Source organism: Callospermophilus lateralis, chromosome 3 (genome assembly GCF_048772815.1).
Source record: "Callospermophilus lateralis isolate mCalLat2 chromosome 3, mCalLat2.hap1, whole genome shotgun sequence".
Taxonomy (NCBI): Eukaryota; Metazoa; Chordata; class Mammalia; order Rodentia; family Sciuridae; genus Callospermophilus; species Callospermophilus lateralis.
Genome location: NC_135307.1, coordinates 88197414 through 88218423, shown reverse-complemented (window position 1 = coordinate 88218423; position 21010 = coordinate 88197414). Strand labels below are relative to the sequence as shown.

General features: G+C 50.2%; 1 protein-coding gene across 1 annotated transcript; it reads right to left on the bottom strand.

Moving 5' to 3' along the window:
- Positions 1 to 436: 436 nt before the first annotated feature.
- Positions 437 to 16647, bottom strand: Tyro3 (TYRO3 protein tyrosine kinase). Its single transcript, XM_076848504.1, has 19 exons — positions 16470 to 16647; positions 14560 to 14743; positions 14192 to 14292; positions 13227 to 13397; positions 11704 to 11790; positions 10902 to 11017; positions 8234 to 8411; positions 7433 to 7578; positions 6802 to 6946; positions 6308 to 6437; positions 6131 to 6231; positions 5755 to 5850; positions 5355 to 5435; positions 4783 to 4875; positions 4251 to 4372; positions 3712 to 3821; positions 3369 to 3528; positions 3017 to 3153; positions 437 to 827 (listed from the first exon to the last, which is right to left on the bottom strand). The coding sequence occupies exons 1-19, from the start codon at positions 16606 to 16608 to the stop codon at positions 437 to 439; spliced, it is 2688 nt and encodes an 895-aa protein (XP_076704619.1). The 5' UTR covers positions 16609 to 16647.
- Positions 16648 to 21010: the final 4363 nt, after the last annotated feature.

Here is a 21010-nt window from a genome sequence, read left to right as displayed (position 1 = left end):
GCATGGTGGGCACTGCTGAGCCCCCAGGCTGGAGGCAGCTCAATGCATGCACTAAAGCAGCAGGGGCAGATCAGCTGGGAGGGTTGGTGCCCACAGGGCTTGATCTATCCTCCCCACACTGCCATCCACACCCATGGTAACCATGGAAACATAACCACCACCACCCCTCCTGCCAGCTGCCTGGGTTCAGGCAACCAGGTCTGGCCCACCTCCTCCAAGCCAATGCCTGAACTAATGCCAGGCCGGCCATGGAGTGGTTGCAGGAAGAACTGGGATTGGGCGATTTGGTCAGTCCAGGTGCCAGCACAGCTTGGGAGGGCTACCACAGGAGCCTCCACACCTTGCTGCCTGGGGCTGGGGTCGGATAGGGCTTAGTCAGCCAGCACAGTGGCTAGCAGAGCCAGCCAGATGGCCCCGGATGCCCTCTGCCTGTGGGCTAACAGCTACTGTGGGGCAGTAGCCCTTGCTGCAGCAGCAGCAGCCTCTGGGCCTCATTGAGGGGGCTCTCTGGCTGCTGGTCTGCCTGTACAGGCAGCTCGGCCAATCCTCCAGGGCTGAGGATGTACCGATAGTCACTGGAGGTGGCACCCACTGCCCCCATGCCACTGATATCCCCAGCTCTGCTGCTGGGCTGATCCCTACAGGGCAGCTCCAGGCTGCCTTCCTCAGTAGGCTGCTCAGCTCTCTCAATGTTGATGTACAAGGGGTCCTGGCTGGCGGACAGGACAGATAGGTGGCCTAGGATGTTTTCCAGTTCCATTCGCAGACATGTGAAGCTTGGGCGCTGCTTTGGGTCAGCACTCCAGCACTGGTACATGAGATCATACCTGGGGTGGAGAGAAAGGTGAAGGGAGATAGTGGCCCTTCCTTCAAAAGCAGAGGTCCCTTAATCATATGGCACTGGGATTAAAAAAAAAAATTATATATATAATATATATATTATATATATAATTTTTAATATAACAGTATATAGCGCTTATTATGTATCAGGCACTCTTCTAGTATTTTACACTTACTAAGTTATTCAATTCTCACAACATCTATGAAATAAAGCAATCCCTACTCTGCAAATGTGGATACTAAAGCACAGAGAGATGGAGAACCTTAACAAGGTCACACAGAAATGAAGCATATGGGAGGCTCCAAAAGTTCCTCCTAAGCTGCCTTGGGAAGAAGTACTATGAATAATGTTTTTGTCTTTCAGAGAGAGGGTTTTTTTTTTTTTTTTTTTGGTGCTGGGAATAGAACCTAGGGCCTCCTGCATGCTAAGCAAATGCTCTGTCATTGAGCTACATCCTCAGCCCTTTTTGTTTTATTTTGAGGCAGGGTCTCACAAAGTTGTTCAGGCAGGTCTTAAGAGTAGCTGGCCTTACAGGCACATGCCACTATGCCCAGCATCAGGGTGCATTTGAACACTCAAGTCCTCATTAGGCAACAATCACTCAGGTATTCTGAAATCTTCATTGTATGTGGATACCTTTGAGAATCTGAGAAAAGCTTCTTAGCCCCTGTGCCTTGGCAGGAATATTTTTTGCATACTATTTCAGAAGTCTTACAGATTCCCTGAAGCCTAAGCAATGACTGAGGCAAGGGAAAATAACTACAACAGCAAAAACCTTCATAAAACCTAATGGGAAGGGGCTGAGACCACAACCAGAGCAAATGTCTGACTCTCTTGCCTATGTTCAGGACAAAAGCTCCAAGCACTCCCTGCACCAGCCCTCCTGAGAGGGGATCCCAACAATGAGAAGAATCATGCCAGATCCCAGGCAGGCCGTGGGAATGGTCCAGGGCTAGGGGATACATGACCAAACCAGGACACATTCTCAAGGCTGTGCTAGGAGCCAACTGGCATTTGGCCACCAGGCTGCCTGGTGGAAGGCCAGTATCTGCCCACCCACCATTGACAATACCAGTTCCAGCCTGGGAGGAGCCAGGCTGCCGCTTCAGGGAGACCTGAACTCCAGTGTCCACCGTGCCCCGAGCTCTACCATGTTCCTGCCCTCAGGTGCAGGCATGGCACTACAGCTCAGGCTTTGAGCACTTCAAATTCACTGCCCATTATTTAGGCTTAGCCTTTCTGTCTATCCCTCTGGAGGTCCAACCCCACAGCAACAAAAGGATCACATTTTCCCTGGATCACTGGGGACTCCTTCCTGTGGTACTAGCAAAAGGTCCTTTGGGGCCCCAGGGACATTCTGGCTTGGATGGGATTGGGGAGTAAGACTAGAACAAACCAATTACAGTTGATATCATGGTTGAGGGCACATATTCTAAAACCACAGGGATTTAGGTTCAAAACCAACTCATTCAGGGGTGGGGCTGTAGCTCAGTGGTGAAGTGCTTTGCCTAGCATGTGTGAGACACTGGGTTTGATCCTAAGTGCCACATAAAAATAAATAAAATAAAGGCATTCTGTCCATCTACAACTACAGAAAAAAAAAAAAAAAACCCAAAAAACAAAAATCACACATACACACAAAAAAACCAACTCATTCATTTAATAGCTGTGCGACCTTGGCCATGTTACTTAACCTTTTTAATCCTATTTCCTCATCTACAAAATGGGGATAACAATACTTTCTTCCTCATAGGGCTAGAGGAAGATTATCTGAAAGAATACCTAAAGTGATTGGCTAATGTTAGTAACATGTCATCTTGTCAACAAGGTTGAATAACACTACAGTAGGCAGTACCACCATTCCACCCTGCTCTCAAGGACCTGGCTTGAAGCAAGGAAAGGAGACATGTTCTTTGTTCCCAGGATCTCAGGTCCCTCTACTTCCTTAAGAGGAGATAAAAACTCTTTGCCATGCAAAGAGTGAGGGAGCAGCCCAGTTTTTCCCTTGCTCTGTGTAGCTTCATTGGGGACAGCTCAGCCCAGGAGGGCTTAGACTTGCTGGGGTCTCTGGAGGAGGAAGGGAGCAGGTGTAGGGAAAAGGTGACAGGGGAAACTGCTCTGCTGCTCAACTCTGTGCCTCTGTCCTTTCTGTATTCCCCTTCCCAGGGTACTCACACGTCCTCCATACACTCGGGAGGCTGTTTCAGGCGGTTCCCGCCGATGAGGTAGTTGTAAATCTCAGCGTTTTCGATGCCAGCATATGGTGTCTGCCCACGAGTCATGATTTCCCACATGGTCACTCCAAAGGCCCACTGGGAGTTTAGGGAGGAAGTGTCACTGGGCTTCCGGAATCAGGCAGAGCAATAGCTCTGAGGCAAGCACATCTTGGGGGTCAGGAGCCTCATAATTAGTCAGCCAAAGCCCAGAAAGCAGACCTGGCCAGACCCTTGATGGTTGTACAGTCTACCCACATGCTAGTTCACACCACACATATTACCACCAAGCCTCATTGTACCACCCTGCTCACCACATCACTGTGTACAGTATACAGGTTGTCAGCCAAGCTCTCCAGGGCCAGCCACTTGACAGGCAATTTGGAGGCACAGCCCTGACGATAGTAGTCCCCACTATAGATTTTTCGAGAAAGTCCAAAGTCAGCCACACACACTGTCATGTCCTCTGCCAACCTGTGAGGAATGTTGGAGTATAGGGTCAGCCTTCCTCAGTACTCACAGCCTTACTAAACCAGGATTTCTTTGCTTCCAGGCTATCCCCCATGCATAGCAGGTACTGTCCCAGGCAGGAGCAGTCAGCTGGCTCCTCCTGGCACTAGCTGCTATCTCCCACCCCAAGCCCTCCAGAATTCCTACATGCAATTTCGAGCAGCCAGGTCTCGGTGGATGAAGTTCCGGGAGCTCAGGTACTCCATGCCACAGGCAATGTCCACCATGAACCGGATCAGGGTCTGGAGGGGCAGGTTCTGGTAGGCAGAAGGGCAAGCTCAGGCTGGACCTGCCTACCCAGGTGGGGCAGGATGAATGGGATTCCCTGGTCAGAAAGCCTAAAGATTGTCCTCAGAATCACTGAAAGGAAGGAAAGGGGATGGAGGATCTGCCCAAGGCAAGAAAATTTTGACAATTGTGAGAAAGCCTGAAAGCCAAGAATACTGCAGCCTGGGGCTCCACAAGTCTCTTCTCCCAGAAAAGTCCTTGCCCAGCCTAAACTTCTCAGCAGGGCTTTGTAAGGGCAAAGGAAGCTACCTTAAATGGAGTCAAACTCTGACCCCTTCTTCTCCCTAACAGCTCCAACAGCACTGCCTACCAAGCCCCTTCTCCCAGGGTCTTTGTCCTGTTCTTGGCTTTCTTTTCTTATCAGTTTCCTCCCGGCCACTGTCACCCTAGGCACTCACAAAAGGGTTCTCTCCAATCCGGGAGGCAAGCAGGAAGGCGTGCAGGTCCCCATGTTTCATGAAGGGCAGGATGACCATGGGAATGGGGAGACGGCCTTTAGCCCTGCTCCGGAGGCTCACCCCTAGAACAAGGGAGAGTCAAGAGCTGGGCACAGGTCAAAGGCAGCTCAGGTGTCTACATTAGTCCCCACTTATTAGGTCTCACCTCTAAACCTGGCTCTGCTACCTCTTTCCCCAGGGTTCCACTCTGGCATGGGGACTGCTCAGGAATGGCTCTGGCTATTCTTCCCTGATACCTGGAAAATCTTCCCTGTCCTCTCCTTCTCCACCCATAGGAACGGTCTTCAAATCCAGACCTCTGGTGCAGGGTCTGTAAACTATGTTCCTTACCTAGAGCAAGGTCAGATTTTAACCAGGACCCTCTTTGGCTTACCAGGTAAAGCCAAACTTCTCTCTTATAGAGTGCCCTTTCCTATACAAGGAGCATATTTTTAGTCCTATTCTGTATCTTCTCCTCCCAAAATCGACTTACCAACAAGCTTGGCCACATGAGGATGGTCAAACTCCTTCATGCAAGCTGCTTCCCTGAGGAACTCTTCAATGTCACTTGAGGCAATGATGTCAGCTGGGAAAAATTAATGGGGAATGGGGATGGGATGAAATAAAGGTGCCCCCAGCTCCAACCGAAGCCTAAGCCTCCTAGGTCTTATCCTTCAGATGTCCTGAGTTTCACAGGGGCCCCCCTGGAAACAGCCTGGCCATGAGCATAAGAATCCCTGTGGAATGGAGCTATCCAACAATTTTTCCACTTGTGAATGTCTTCCCTTTGGTTTGAATAGTCCGATAGTTCAACCAACCACAGTTGTAACCACCCAAGAGTGAACTCAGAGGACAGTCACTCCTGATAGCAGAGAGCAATGCTGGGCCATGAATCTGTGTGGGTTTATGCTTGTGAATTATTCACATGGTACAGACAGCATCCATTTAGTGCTGACTAGCTCATCTTGGAAAATCTCAGGCCAAAGCAGAACCTGTTCCAGGACCTGTCACCCCTTTTACCTTCCCTCATGAGGACCTCTCTCTAAACTATGATTCTCCACTCACCTTTTAGCATCTTTACAGCCACTTTTACAAAGGAGCCATCTTCCTGCTTCAGCTGGGCCTCTCGCACTGAACCAAACTCTCCTAGGAACCAAGTCAAATGAGAGGAAGTCTCCCTGGTGCCCTGCTCCCCAGGTGATCCTCCATAGGGACACAAAATCATCAGATTCTGGAACAATTGGAGGAGGCTCCCTTGCCTCTCACCAAAGCAGAGCATGCTGGGAGTGGCTCCTTAGCCCTTCCTATATCCCCAGCAACCATTCCCTCTAACAGCCCTAACTCAGGAGTCAATGAGAATATTTTGATTATAGGAGCTGACCCAAATCCACACCCTCTAAGTTAAAGGAGCAACCAAACTCATCCGAGAAGGCAAACTCCTACCAACCCTGTACAGACCACAGACCTTTGCCCAACATCCGGCCCAGGGTGAATTGCTGCTCTGGGATGAGCACATCTTCCAGTTTGTCCTTCAGTTCATCACTGATGCCCAGGCTGTCCACTGTGGGGGGGTGAGAAAGGGGTAGAGTTCTGATTCCCAGTCCAAACTCAGCCTGCTTCTTCACCCCAGCCCTCTGGCCTCCCCTCCTCAGCAGAAGGAACTTAGCTCTCCCACAGTGGGGGTGAAGAGCCCCAGGAGGTTAAGTCTGTATATCTTTTTCACGGTCTACGCTTGGGACAATACATTCAGATCTATTGGGCAAACTAATGAGTTGGTAAAAGAATGCAGATTGGGGTACAAGACAGCCCATTTTTCCCTCCTATGATCCTCCACCACTCACGTGTGGCCTCAATGCGCTCAGGCCTTTCTCGATTGAAGGACCGGGCTGCCCGAAAATGAACAGCTGGCTCCCCTCGGGTCATGACACTGTCAAAGGCTTGCCTAAAGGAAAACCCAGGACTTGGGGTCAGCTCCAATGCTGACTACCTGCCTCTCCTGCACATTCACACTCCCTTACCCGAACCGTGTCTCCTTCCGCCTCTTTCGAAGGAGGATGAGGGCCAGAGCAGCGGCTGTCACCAGGGCTGTCAGCACACCCAGAACCACAGGCACCCAGGATGTGCGGCTGTGAGGGGGGCCCTGCTGGCCTGTTGGAGGGAAGGGTAGTGGCATAAGCTAGACTGACATCAATGAGTTCCTTTAGAACTTTCCCAGGACAGTCACCTGGCCCAGTCAAGAGGCTCCCTTAAGTCAGTAGGACCCAGGTGAAAGAGGCTGCTGGTGAAGATCCAAGAATTCCTACCTGGACTTTGACAGGCCCTGGCTTTTGTCACCTATGACCAACGATTTCTATGCCAGTTCTGGGGCAAGGGGAGGAAAATGAAATATAAATACTAACCCCCCTCTAAACTAATTGACTGAGTTTGGGGACTTACTGGGAGAACAGGAGCCACCAGCCTCCTCCCACCAGTCTAGATAGAAATCTCTAATCTCCTGCTCCTCCTCCCTCACCTGCATGGTCGTGAGAAGAGACCACCAATGGCTGACTCCAGGGCCCACAGCCAACTGCATTGGAGACGCACACACGCACGATCAGGTCCTTCTGGGGATCCCAGCCTGTCAGATTGGCCCTGGTCCCCTCCACAGTCAGCTCATCCTGTAGCCAGGAAAAGCCCCACCCACACTGAAACTAAGAAGGCCTTCAGCTGGGGCGGTAGGACAGAAAAAGGTTAAACCAGGAACAGGGAGTCTAGGGTACTGTAAGAGTAGGGGCTGCGAGAACACACCCTTCTGGGAGTCTCACATTTCTGCTCCAGGCTGCAGAGCAGAGTTCTCTCAAGAACAAAAACTAGGCTCAGGACAGGTGGGGGATGGGAGGCAAGTGGGCTGAGGATAAAGCCTTATCTGTACCATCCCCTAGTTGATGCAGGAATGTGCTTCCTGCTTTACATACAAAGTGGCCAGAGGATGCAATCCCAAAAGGAGACACAATCCAGCAAAGAGAAGAGTGTGGGGTGTGGGGAGGAGAAAGGCATTCCCTGAGGTGGTGGGAGGCCCAGGCCTGCTGGAGACAGCCATTCTGAAGCTCTTAAAGGCCTCAGGAACTGGAGAGAGCTGCAAAAGTGAAAGGTCTGTCTCTTACCTGGGTTCCATTGTCTTGAATCCAAAACAGTTTATAGGGGCCCAGGGGACCTTCCAAAGGGCCCTCAGGGATCACTTCTTCCCACTCCAGGATGAGGCCTGAATCTGTGCGGATGGCGTGGAGGTTCTGGGGAGCACTAGATGGGGCTGTACCCAAAGAGAGAACATTGATAAAATCCCTAACCTTCTCACTATCATTATCTCATGTAGATCTTTGGAACCAGCCGCCAAGAACTGAACAGCTGAGAGCAGTAATTTGGGGAAGGGCTCGCCTCCTGGCTCCCACTGCTGGGGAAGAAGCAAAAGTCACTGGCAGGACAGGCAGCCTCTCAGCCCAGCAGGACCACTTCATCACCATGGTTACTGCCTCACCCCCACCAACCAGACCCCCACCACCACTGTCCTCTCTCTCAGCCAGCTCAGCTTCCTTGCAACTGCCAGAGAACTTCAAGCCAGTTCCTGCCCATCTGTCTTTGTACTTGCTTTGCCCTCTCTGTGCAGTGATGTCCCCCCAGATATTTACATGGCTTCTTCCTTATCCTTCAGACCTCACTTAGATCTCTTTAGGGGGTTTTCCTTGGCCACCATGAGCACTCTTCATCACTCCATTATCTGACCTTTTCCAGTTTGCTTTTCTGTTCCACCCACAAAGAACTAGATGCAAAGCTGTAAACAGTGGTGTGCAGCAGCAGCAGCTCTCAGGAAATGTCAGCTGAATGAGGCCTGAACCTACATTTCAGGTAGCCCCTCCCAATCAATTCTATTCAGAACTTGAGCCAATCTTGCTCTGTAAGTCCCTTACCTAGACCCTTTGTCTGAAAGGGCACCCAGTCAGCGTAGGGAGAGGGCCCCAAGGCGTTGGTACAGCGCACCCTGAGGCTGTAATTGGTGGCAGGCTCCAGATCCCGGAGGAGGCAGGTAAAGGGTGGTACAGGGACCACTACAGCTAAGACCTCCCAGTCCCCTGGGGCCTGTGTGACCTACAGAAAAGCAGAAAACTGGTTAGTGTGGGAAGAAAGTTCATAAGGTCAATAAGATAAGAAAGAATGGGGCTGGGGTTGTGGCTCAGCAGTAGAGTGCTCGCCTTGCAAGTGCGAGACTCTAGGTTCGCTCTAGGTTGAAATAAAGGAAATAAAGGTATTGTGTCCAACTACAACTAAAAAATAAATATTAAAAAAAAGATAAGATGGAAGATGGAAGGGCTAGGTAAGATAGGGGAACTGGAATGAATGCTTCCTCTAAGTCTACCAGCAAGCTCAAATAACCTGTCCGCTCCCACCTGTCTCTACCCTGTATTGCAGAAGGCTCTGGAGCTCCATGGTGCTGCAGATACTCTGCCTTTTGCTTGAAGTGACATGCTCTTCCTAGCAAAGCCCTACTTATTGTTTAAGAGTGCAAATGTCACTTTCTTGGTGAAAACCTGTCTTAGTTACTCCAAAAAAAATCTTGTCCTTCTTTACTTGATCCTTATGTGTTCCAGAGCACTTGCCACTTATTGTCACATGCCATCCCAAAGTCTCAGAGATTCTCAAGGGGAGAGAAACTGAGACCCTAGGGGTACCTTGAACCAGTCCTTCACTTTACATTTTGCGGGCTCAGGGCCAGAGAATAAATAGATCCATGTACTGTGTAACTAGATATTTAAATATTATCAATCAAGCTGGACGTGGTACACGTCTATAATCCCAGTGGCTTGGGAAGCTGAGGCAGAAGGATCATAATTTCAAGGTCAGCCTCAGCAAGCTAGCAAGATCCTAAGCAATTTAGTGAGACCCTATCTTAAAAAAAAAAAGGGGGGTGGGGGGAAGGTAGAGATGTGGTTCAGTGGTTAAACATCCTGAAATAAATCCCCAATATCAAAGGAAAAAAAATCTATAAGTCAGAAAACACACTTTTATTTTTTGCAGTGCTAGAATTGAACCCAGGGCTTGCACATTATGCAAATACCCTAACACCAAGCCACACCTCCAGCCCTAACTAACAAACTATTAAATAATTTCTTTTCTTTTCTTTCTTTTTTCTTTTTTTTAATACTTATTTTGTAGTTTTCGGTGGACACAGCATCTTTTGTTTGTATGTGGTGCTGAGGATCGAACCCGGGCCGCACGCATGCCAGGTGAGCACGCTACCACTTGAGCCACATCCCCAGCCCCTTCTTTTCTTTCTTCTTCTTCTTCTTCTTCTTTTTTTTTTTTTTTTTTTTGGTACTAAGGATTGAACCCAGGGGTGCTTTACTACAGAGTCACATCTCTAGCCCTTTTTTAGTTTTTATTTCAACCCAGTCTCACTAAGTTGCTTAGGGTTTAAGTTGCTGAGGCTGGCCTCAAACTTGTAATACTGTCTCAGCCTCCTAAATCGCTGGGATTACAGGTGTGTGCCACTGTGCTCAGAAATAATTTCTATCATGATACCTTAAGAATTAAGACTTCCAAACCACCTAGAAGGTCAAGTTTACATTTATAATTTTCCAAATCCTTGCAGTCCCAAATCATGATATGGGGGCACTGAAAGAGCTGGCCCCCAGGCAAGGGTCTACATCATGATGAGATTCGGATGCACAAGTGTGGACAATGTTGTCTGCACACCCAGGCTGTATTCCCATCTCCACACAAATAGTTGCCCCTAGGGTTTAGAAGTGTACATATCATAGAATGTTCCACCTTTGGGAGGATGGACCTGGAAGAGGCCCACACAGGCCCTGGAGTCAGACCCATGGCAGTCAGGGCATTAGATGCTGAATATGTACAGTATGGTGTGGAAGAAAAGGCAATCTGGATAGATTTGTTTATCTCCTTGGCTCTGCAGACTCTTTTCCCCAGAGTAAGGGCCAAAGGAGAGCCAGAGTGGGGTCCTCCAAAAGTGGAACACAGAGCAGGGACCCCTGCTGCCCAGGGAACTGCTTAGAACAGTTTCAAAATGTTCTCAGTAAATTCCTTTAAAATAAACAAATCAAATAAGTAAGCTGGCATTGCCTCTTGGTTGTGATAAAACCTTACCCACCTTTTCTACCCTCCAGGGTTTAAGACCCCTTCTGGTCCTCTTGTTCTCTTTGGCATGGGTATAGGGGCATGCAAGTGCAGACTATCAGATAAATCAAAGGCTTTCACACCAGAAGAAAAGTTCTTCCAGTTAAGCAGTTGAACACTTGTCTAGCAAGGACAAGGCCTGGGTTCAATCCCTAGCAACGCAATACACACACACACACACAATTCTTCCAGATACCCCAAATCTGCTCTGAAAATCTGCTTTCCAGCCTAAAGAATGCACAGGCTTGAGCCAATCTGCAGTCTTTTAGTTGTCAAGGCTGAGAGAGAGGCTTGGGCTATTCATGCTAAGGAACAGCACCTGAATAGTGCTGCAGACCAACCCTATGAACTCTAGTAAATGTGATATCATTGTCATGAAGTGCCCATGCAGCCAGAATGAGCCTGGCCAGTTCAGGAAAGTCTGTTGGGCCCATCTCAGCTTACCTGGACTGTACAGGATTGGAGCACAGCTCGGCCATCAGCACCTGGCATCCAGGCCACGCTAGCATTGCTGCTGGAGAGCTTTGTCACTGTGATGTTAAAGGGGGCTGCAGGCCTTGCTGTGGATGGGGACTAAGAGTCAGTGCCCAGTAAGAATGAGAGGAGAAAGGAGGATGCATAGGAGTCAAGCCTTGAGTTCCCTCTAGGGCCTGGGACACCCCCAACCTAAAGTCTGCTACTTAGTGCTGGGACACAAAAATCAAGTAACCAGTAGGGGATGGCTGCTCGTATTGGGAAACTGCTTAGGCTATAGATAAAGGTTACTTCTCTCTCTGAAATAAGAGGCCCTGACCAAAGAATAAGATCTTATATGGAGGCAGTACCTGGTGCCTGGGGAACTACAAAGAAGAAATAGGCAGCTGCTCCTGCAGCCACAGACAAGCTCCTCCACTCTCTGGCTTCCTACCTCCCTCTGCTCCTCCCTTCCTCCACTGCACCAGCCCTTTGGTCTCAATCATCTGCTAGGCTCCTCCCTGCCCCCATTCCCTCCACAGGAGTGGTAGAAACAAGGTTGGGCTAGAGCCTTGACCACCTCCTGCTGGCTCCCTTCTCTCCCTCCCTCACAGAGTCTCCTTTGGGATGGGAAATCTGCTGTGACGTCAGGACTCTATTCTTATCACAGCCACAGCAGGGTCTCAGGTGCTCCCCCTAGGAATGGGAGATTTGCCAATTACCCCTCATATGAGGATCTCCAACAGGCATGACCCTGGCCTCATCTACCTGCTTCTGCCTCTAGTACTCCTACCTTGAAGGTGAACAATAGCTGGTCGTGAAGAGGCCAGGCCTTTTCTGTTGTGAGCTTCACAGGAAAACTCTGTTCTCTGGGTCACACCTGGGGCCAGAAAACCTCAGTTAGTGCCCCAAAACAGCAATTCTGGCTCAGTGTGGGACTGAGGAAGGGGAATACTCAGAATCTGGCCTGAACATCCTAGAAGTCCCTCCAGCCAAAGGAAGGAGCTTGGACAGTGGGGTGTGGTGGAATGGAACAAGGACTTTGAGTCCAGTGAGCTTGGATGGGGCTGTTTTCTCATCTCTCAAATGCTAGAACTATGAGAATCAGGTAATTTATAGTGAAGTGCATGGCACACAATAAGCACTTAAGAAATGTTATAGGGAGCCTCCCACCTCAATCCCATCTCCCACAGACAGCACAGAGCTGCATCCTTTGTCCTTTTTCTGGCCACTCCTTTATGTCCTTCTCAGAGCCCTGTCATTGTTATATTTGCAGATTCCTGGCCTTGCATTAGTTCTCAGTTCCTTATGCATGTGTCTCCGCAATTATACTGAATTCTTTGGGGGCTGGAAAGGTAGCTTCTATTTCCTTTGTATTTCCTCAGTCCCCCGTGGTGCCCAGCACAGTGTGGTGTGTGCAGTAGGAGTTTAGTGAATGCTTATTATCAGGTTGGCTGCCTGAGGGTCCTAACCACGCATATCAGGAAGGAAGGAACCAAACCCCCTCTCTGAATAGGCCCTGTCCTCCCTTCCAAAAAGTCCTGTAACCTACCTCTTCTCCAGATTCCAATGGCTAGGGACTAGACAGATCAGAATCCCTTTCCTCCTACTTTCTAGCCCATGAAACCAAGCCCAGACTCTCTTTTTGACCTGTTCAAGACTTAACTAGGAAAAAAAAAAAACTTACAGTTTTACAGATCAGTGAGCCTCACAAGTGTGTGACAGACTATGGGGCCCAGGCTGGTGTGCAGGTGTGGCTGCTTTGAGTCTAATTGTGCAGAGGTATGGAAACATATAGTTGTTCGGGAAAATATCTGGAAAGAGCTATGAGGGGAGGAAGCCCCTGCATCTTTGTGCAGGCCTCTGTCTCCCCCCTAACTCTACCCCCATTTCCTCTGCAGCATGAGAGTCTGTCTTCTCGGTGTCTGCCAGACACTCCTTCTTAGCAATGCGTGGGCTGATTTCTGGCTCCTTCCCTTGGGAGGGTGGGGGGGATGGGTGCCCCTGGTCTCACACAATTCATCTCCCAGGGCCAGCTGTACATGTCCTAAACTGCTGTGAGCCAAGCAAGGAGGCCCCATCACCTTCCTTGAGTACACACAGCAGGATTGCCACTAATCAGCCCACCTAGCCAGGCTAGCACACCTGTCTAATGAGCTTAGCAATAGTGCAGCTCACGCATCCAGGCACAGGGGTTTGCTCTGGACACTCACAATAGCAAACTCTGTGATTCAGACAGATTCCAACTCTGCCAGGCTCACTACATGAAAAACCTCAGCTCATTCCCTTCTTGAAGCCCCTCCTGAGGCTGCTCACCTGTTACGTTTAAAACGGAGGGAGAGGGAGCAGGACCTCCAATCTTGGTGCCTCCTCTCCACCAGATAATGGTAACAGGTTCGGGGGGGCCCACGGCTTCACAAGACAGTTGGAAAGGGGCATTGGGTGGCACTGCCAGATCTTTTGGCTCTACAGTGAAAAATGGCACACCTAGGGAGAGAAGGGGTGTGGGAAGTGAGCCTTTCCACCTTATAGCCTCCAACTGCCCAAATCACAAGTTCACATCCATCCGAAGTCCTCTATGCAGAAGGTCCCCACACACCCCTTATGAGTGGGTCGATCGCAGCACAGGCATCAAGCTTGGGGGGCAGAAGTGTGTTTTTATATCAGCTTCCATAGGAATCCCTTCCCTGCAGCCCCCTTGGGTGAGGCAGATTCTGCTGCCTGCCCCCACACTCCCTAGAGACCTGCTCTGATAGCTCTTCTCAGAGGAAGGGAGAAGCTGGGGGCAGGGAGCTGGGGGAGGGGTGGAGAGGGAGGGAGTGGGTGGGAGCTTTATAGCAGGAGTTCTGCTGGCAGGCCCCAGCTCCCGTTCAGGGCCTTTTGTTACTTTCTTAGTCACTTTGTTTTCCAGGGCTGAAAGGCTCTGAGCTCTCGCAGCTGTGAAACCTCCCTCCCCTCCCCCACCCCTCTCCCTGCTGGTAGGGCCACTTGTCAGAGCAGGGTCCAGCCTCAGATGGGTGCTTGAGAATTGCTGCTCAGATAAAAGAAACAGACTGCACTCCATAGTCTGTGGATCCCAGTTGCCCCTTTGATTCTTAGATACCCAGACTCTAGCAGGTAGGGTCTTTTGATGTCTAGGGTGGACTAGAGCCTGGTATCACTGGGCCCAATGGGGCCATGGGGCAGCCCAGCTTCCTCTGCATTTTCTCTGCAAAGGTATGGTCACTAGTAGACAACACCTGCTACAAGCCAACACATCCCTGTGGCTCTGCCCTCCTCACCTTCTACCGTGAGCCACACTGGCTGTGAGATCTCAATTTCTTCCCCATCCTCTACTTGGCACCAGTACCGGCCTGCATCAGAGCGCTCCACTGACTTCAGGCTGTGGAAACATGACAACAGGTTTGCTTCCTGAGGTCAAGAGGGGCAGCTCCCGGGCAGACTTGACGGATTTAGCCAGCCCCACTTCTGGAAGAAGTTTCCACAGGTTGTCAAATTTAAAAACCAGAGACCAATATTGTGATGTGTGAAAAAATGAATAAATAAAAACCACAGACATCTGGACCTCAGCACAGCCCCCAACTCCTGAGCCCTAAGAGCACAGTTACACCCAAGATGGCATCCCACACCTTCCCCCACAACCCTGCACCTGAGGAAGCCAATCCAGTGCTGCTCGCTGACTGAGATGTACATCTGGTCCAAACTTTGGACCACAGCCCCGTCCTTCACCCACTGTATCTCAGGCTCCTCCATCCCCTCCACGCTGCAGTTGAGCTTCACAGGCTGCCCCTGCGACACTGTCAGCTTCACGGGGGCTCCTACGAGCTTCAGGCCTGAGGGGTGGGAAGAAGAATGTCAGCCTGTTTGAGGTTGCCCTGTCTCTGGAAATATCTCCCATTCTCTTCCAGAATATAGCTTCTGTATTAGAGGGCTCATTTTCAGCCGATGCCAAGGAAACGGCAGCAGGACAATGTGGGAGGGCAGGAAACCTGGACCTGTTTTGGGGGAAGAGGTAAGAAAGCTTTCCAGGTACCTTTTCTGTTATTGCAAAGTTTCCCCCAACTCTAAGTAAGGACCTCTTCCCCACAGCTCCCTGCTGCCCAGACACCAAAAAAAAAAAAAAAAAGCAATCTGGGCTGAAACAGTGGGAAGCTGTCAACTTCTGGGGAAGGTAATACCCTGGGAATGACTGCTGCACCCAACCAGTGCAACAGGCTGCCAGATGCCAGCTCTCCACCCAAGGTGTCAACCCAGCCCTGAACTACTGCCAGCACCCCTTGCACCCCACCCTGCCAAATGAAGGGAGGCTGAGGAAGGGAAGGAGGGGGTGCTCCCCTGAAGTGGAGAACATATGGCCACAAAACCACGTCAGATCAAACACATGGCAGCCTTCCTGGCAGGCGCCTGCTCTATTAATACCTGCATGTGAGCATGGGCGGTGCTAGGAAGGTAGGAGGTAGAAGGAAGAGATGGGGCCCTGAGCAGCAGGCCCCTAGGCCACCGTCACATCAACAGGACCCACCTACTGGAAACCTGCCCTCTGTGCATGCACATAAACACAAACACACAAACACCTCTCCTGGCCTCTGGCATATTTTTAAGTAGATAGGCAGGTGAAGAGGTGAAGTCAGTCCTGCTTTTTCCTGCCCTTTTGCTGTGACTCTAGGCGAATTCCTGGACTCTTTAAGCCTCAGCTTGTAAATACTTGTCACCTTCTTCTCCTTCCTTTCCCATCCCTTCCCTCCCCTGAGAGACTGATAAGGCAGGAAATGTCTCAAGAGAAGGTGCCAGCCCAGTGGCTGCTGCCCTGGCCAGTGTCTCTATCATACTCCCTTCATCCAGCATCAGTCACAGGACAAGGAGAGATAGCCTCACACTCCCCATACTCCCAGCAGTCTAGAGGTGTGCATTGAGAACTTGGGAAGCAAGGTACAGCATGGAGCACTCCCACAATTAGCAAATGCCTAAGTGGCTAAATCCCACAAAGACCAGAACCCTTGCCCCAGCCCAAGCCATCCAACATTCTGCGTTTCAGGAAGCCCTGAGAGCACAGGAGCTAGAGTATATACGACCAGATGTATTTTGTGACCCGGCACCCTCACACCCCCCTGTATCTAAATGGTAGGCTGTATCTAAATGGTAGGCGGGTGCCCCTTCCCTTGGGTGCTCAGCCCCAGACCCTGTGGTTTCAGAGTGGGACCTTCGTGGCGGACAGAACTAAGTCTCCAAAAGTGGGGAAGGGAAACAAACAACCAGGAACATGCAGGCGGGAAAATCCAGTTCCAAATACCCCTGCTGACCACACACCCCACACCCCACTCCCTTCACCCGCCAGGAGAGCTCTGGGCACTAGAAAGTTGGGGGCGGGGACCCCGACTGGAGATCTGGCAGCAAACACACGGCTGCGCCCCAAACCTTGGCCCTCCAGCTCCGGCCCCCTAACCCAAGTCTACTGCTCACGAGGCCCGGGTCTCCCTCAGTGTGGTTCTTGGGCTCCGACCCCCAGCCGCGCCCCTCCGCGGTCTCCGGCTTTCCGCCACATCCCGAGCCAGACCCTACCTGCGGCCGCGGACTCCGGGAGCGGCAGAGAGGCCAGACCCACCAGCAAGAGCAGGAGCAGCGGCGGCGGCGGCGGCGGCGGCAGCGGCAGCGGCAGCGGCGGGAGCTCCGGCCGCCCCATGCTCCGCCTCAGCGCCATCGGCGGCGACGCCGCACCATGCCGGGCCGGGCCCGGGAGCGTGGAGAGGAGGGAAGGGAAGAAGGAAGAGGAGGAGGAGGAGGGCTGCGGGAGGAGCTGGGGCCCGCCCGGGGGGCGGCGCTGGGCCAGTGCCTCCGAGACCCGCGTCGACCGGGAGTCGCCGCAGCCGTCAGCAACGCGGGGTCCCCGGGGCCGCTCCTGGGCCACCGCGCTCTTTCCACAGCCGCCGTCGCCGTCGCCGCTGCCGCTGATTCATGTTCTTCTCCTAGCCACCGCCTCCTCCCGACCCGCCGGCAGCCCGAGCTCGTACCGCCCCCCCGCGGAGCTCCGGGGGCTGGGGCGGATTGCTAACTCCGGCACTGTCACCGGACCTCTGGCCCGCCCCCACCTCCAGACCTCCCAGGCCGGCCTGCTCCCCCGGCCCCAGCTACCCCAATGCAGATCCTCAGGTTCTGACTTGGTCCCTGGATAGGCACGCGGGCCACGCCCCTCCTTTCCCTAAACACTCTCCTTAGCCTCTTCCTCTCAACACTACAGACCCTACTCTGAAAATTTCCTCCGAAGCCCCTACCACACCCTAATTTAAGCCCAAACTCTGACCCAGAGACTAGCACTTGCCCTCTCAGGGCATAAATTACATACTAGACACTCCCAATCAACAGCTGCCCCTTTCCCCGGATCTGCTAACATCCCTGTACCTCTTTCATTGAGCCTTTCATCCAAATTCTTCATATTCGTGCTCTATTCCCACCCTTTATCCTCCAAGTAAAACCCTACTCAAAAATAAACAGTTTCTCCAACTCAGTTTCCCAGAGTCTTTTCCAACTTGCTATGGGGGTCCTGAGTTCTTCAAGATCTGCTTGATGATTGTCAGATATTATCTGATATATATATATATATCTGATATATATATCCCCACTGCTACCCTATACAGGCCAAAGCTCAATGGCCCATGTATTTTGGGAGTGGTCATTCTTCCAACTTGCTTCCTCTTTCACACCCAGGACATGGTGTTGAACTTGACTGTTTCCTCAAGTTATCCCATTAAAACATTATTAGTAGTAGCCCACCTCGCACACAGTAGGCACTCTATAAATAGATGCCTGTTAAATGAGTGAACAATTGCCTCAGAGCCTGCCCCATAACCAGTAATCATAAGGGGTGGGGATGGGGTGTCCTGTCAAGCAGATGCAGAACAGGTTCCATACCAGCCTAACAAGTGTTCTCCTCCCCTTGTCCACACCTCTACCTGGTCCCTGAACTTACCCCAAAGGTCTTTCTTAGAGTTTGTGGTTGGGGAGAAAGGACTAGCCATTCAGCCCCCCACTGCAGCTTCACTAGATCTTTTCACCTGATCTGCTCCTTCCACACAGCAGGGGCCTGCTTCTTCTTCCACTTGGCCCCATCAGTGCTTGTTTATTAATTATCCTAATGATAACAACAGTAGTTGTTGGCAGTAGCCTTAAACCCAGCTGGTGGCGCCCCCAGGTGGCAGCACAGGGAGAGACCAAGGAAGCACTATCAAGGGTTGGAAGGCAGGGGCCTTAGTCTCCCTTTAGCTGAACTTTGCCAATTTTCTTGGGCACTGTGGGTCTTTTCCTAAAGAAAAAGACTTATTCCATTCTCGAATCCATAGCTTCTGAGTTTGGTCTGGCGGACCATGCTTTGTAGTAGAAGCCAGAATGGCCTCAGACTGCTGCTTCTCTGCTTTTGGGCACTTGTCCTTCTCAAGAGCTTCACCTCACCTCTTTTCTCTGGAGGGGACTTCAAGTTTCCTGTAAGGGGATGACTCCCCTTCTTGATTCTAGCTGACATTAGAAAGACTTCTCCTGGAGGATGTTGAACCCAGAGCTCAAACAACCCACTCCTTCCTTTTCTCCTTTCACCCCGAACCTCATAATTTCCTGGGCTGACTGAAAATCTAGCCCAAGGGTTACCCTTTGCCATCATTCCAGTGGGCTCCTCAGGCATATCATTGATGCAGCTGCATTCTCCACTTACAGCCTGTCACTCCAAGCAACATACTTTCTACAAGAGACAAGGAGCTGAGTTCCTGCTTTCTCCACTTCTTTCTTTATATCTATCTATCTATCTATCTATTTATTTATTGGTGGTGCTGGGGATAGAACTCAGGGCCTTGTGCATTTGAGGCAAGCACTCTACCAACTGAGCTATATCCCCAACCCATGCTTCCTCCACTCTTTTTTTTTTTTTGGGGGGGGGGGTACCTGGGATTGAACTCAGGGGTACTCGACCACTGAGTCACATCCCTAGCCCATTTTGTATTTTATTACAGATAGAGTTTCACTGAGTTGCTTAGTGCCTCCCTGTTGCTGAGGCTGGCTTTGAACTCTTGATCCTCTTGCCTCCGCCTCCTGAGCTGCTGGGATTACAGGCATGAGCCACTGGGCCCGGACCTTCCTCCACTTCTAATTTAGAATCCCTCTCAGTTCTCATTATTTCTACTTACAGGAGGGCAGGGGGATCTGTGGGATCCCGATCTTCTGACTTTCTAGCTCCTACCAAGGGTGCTTGGTTCATGAGTGATTATAACCCACTCACTTTGCCTATCTCTCCTACCTTTCTCTCTCAGGGCACAGTATAGGAATGCACTTCTAGGGGTATGTGAGCAGGTGTGATTTTGTGGAAGAAATGTGTAGGTGGGTGAGAGGGTGTGCATTGTGAAGTATGAGGGAGGGTGTGCATTTGTGCAAATTCTAAATGTGACTGACGCCTGTGGGTGGATGGGGAGAATGTGTGTGTGTGTGTGTGTGTGTGTGTGTGTGTGTGTGACTGGAGGAGGTTTACTGCCTGTGCAAATGCATGCCTGCAAAAGCTCCCTTCTTTCCATAAATGCATTGCTTGGAAGGAAACTAATCAAATCAACAGGAAATGTATTTGACCTAATGCAAAAGCAGCTGTTCTAGGAGTTCCTGTCCTCCAAACAAAACCAGACAGAGTTAGCCCATATCTATCCCAGGGGAATAATAAGGGGCTGCAGGGGTAGAGGAGAACTTGTGGCTACCCCTTCTTATGGGCAGGTCTGGATTAAGTCATGCCATCTTCCTACACTGGTAAATTAAATTTGCCTACCCTCTTCCTTTATTTTTTTTTATTATGTGGATTTTTTTTTATCTTTAATTTATTTATTTATATTTATGTGGTGCTGAGAATTGAACCCAGTGCTTCACACGTGTTAGGCAAGTGCTCTACCACTGAGCCACAGCCACAGTACCCCCTTCCTTTATTTTTTAAATTTTAATTTTGTTTGTGGTGCTGGAACCCAGGCCCCTTGCCTTAAATGACTTAAAACTGCTCAAGGAGGCTAAAGATTCAGAGAAGACCAAGACAAAACTGGAAATTAAAAACTAAAAACAAAAAGACATTACCCATAGTAGTAGGATACCCTGATGCCAACTTCCAGGAAGCAGCTGTTTCATCTTTATTTATATATACTTTTAGGTATAGATAAACACAATGCCTTTATTTTATTTACTTATTGTTATGTGGTGCTGAGGATCAAACCCAGGGCCTCGCCTGTGCTATGGGAGCACTCTACTGCTGAACCACAATCCCAGCCCTGCCTCATCTTTTTAAAATCCAAGGCCTCCCCTCCCTTCCAGAGGAAAGGAACTAAGGCAAGCTTTAGGGACATGGCAGTCTCACTGACCTGCACCAAAGGACCTGTTCTTTCCCAACTACTGGCCCAAGAGGTAAGAGTTAGTAGATCCCACTCAAGGAATAAGGTCAACTACAGACCATGTTCTTTGTCAGTTTAGCAACGGTAGAGAATGTTTGCCTTTGGGACTTGCAGGAAAATTGCTTAAGTTATGATTCTAAGGGTGCTGAGAACTTTTGCTGTGCTCAGTAAACATGCCCTCCTGAAATTTCTAAGCCAAGAAGAAGGACACTCCTTGATTTATGGAAGATGAAGAAGACAAATACATTCCCAGGGAAGTGCACACTTTGATTTAGAGTCACAGGGAAACTTCCAAATGATCAGATTTCTTCCTCAAAGCAGATTTAGGAATAGGAAGACAACAATAAGTGCTGGGGATATAGCTCAGTTGGTAGAGGGCTTGCCTTGCATGCACAAGGCCCTGGGTTTAATCCCCAGCACCACACATACAAAAAGGAAGACAACAATAAGTTTGGGGTTTCTGAAAGGACAAAGGTATCCAAATAAGTAGAAGAAAAATGTTTCTCTATTTCACTTGGAGATGAACCTGAGAGGAAGAGTTTCATGTATGAATACGTGTGTGTATACCTTCCATTTGGCTGTATTTCTCTATTTAACCCTCTTTAAACCTACCAGGTAGGTTAAACCTACCTATTTAACCTACCAGGATTTTCCAGTTTTATTTTTATAATTTATTATTGTTGTGGTGGTGCTGGAGGTTGA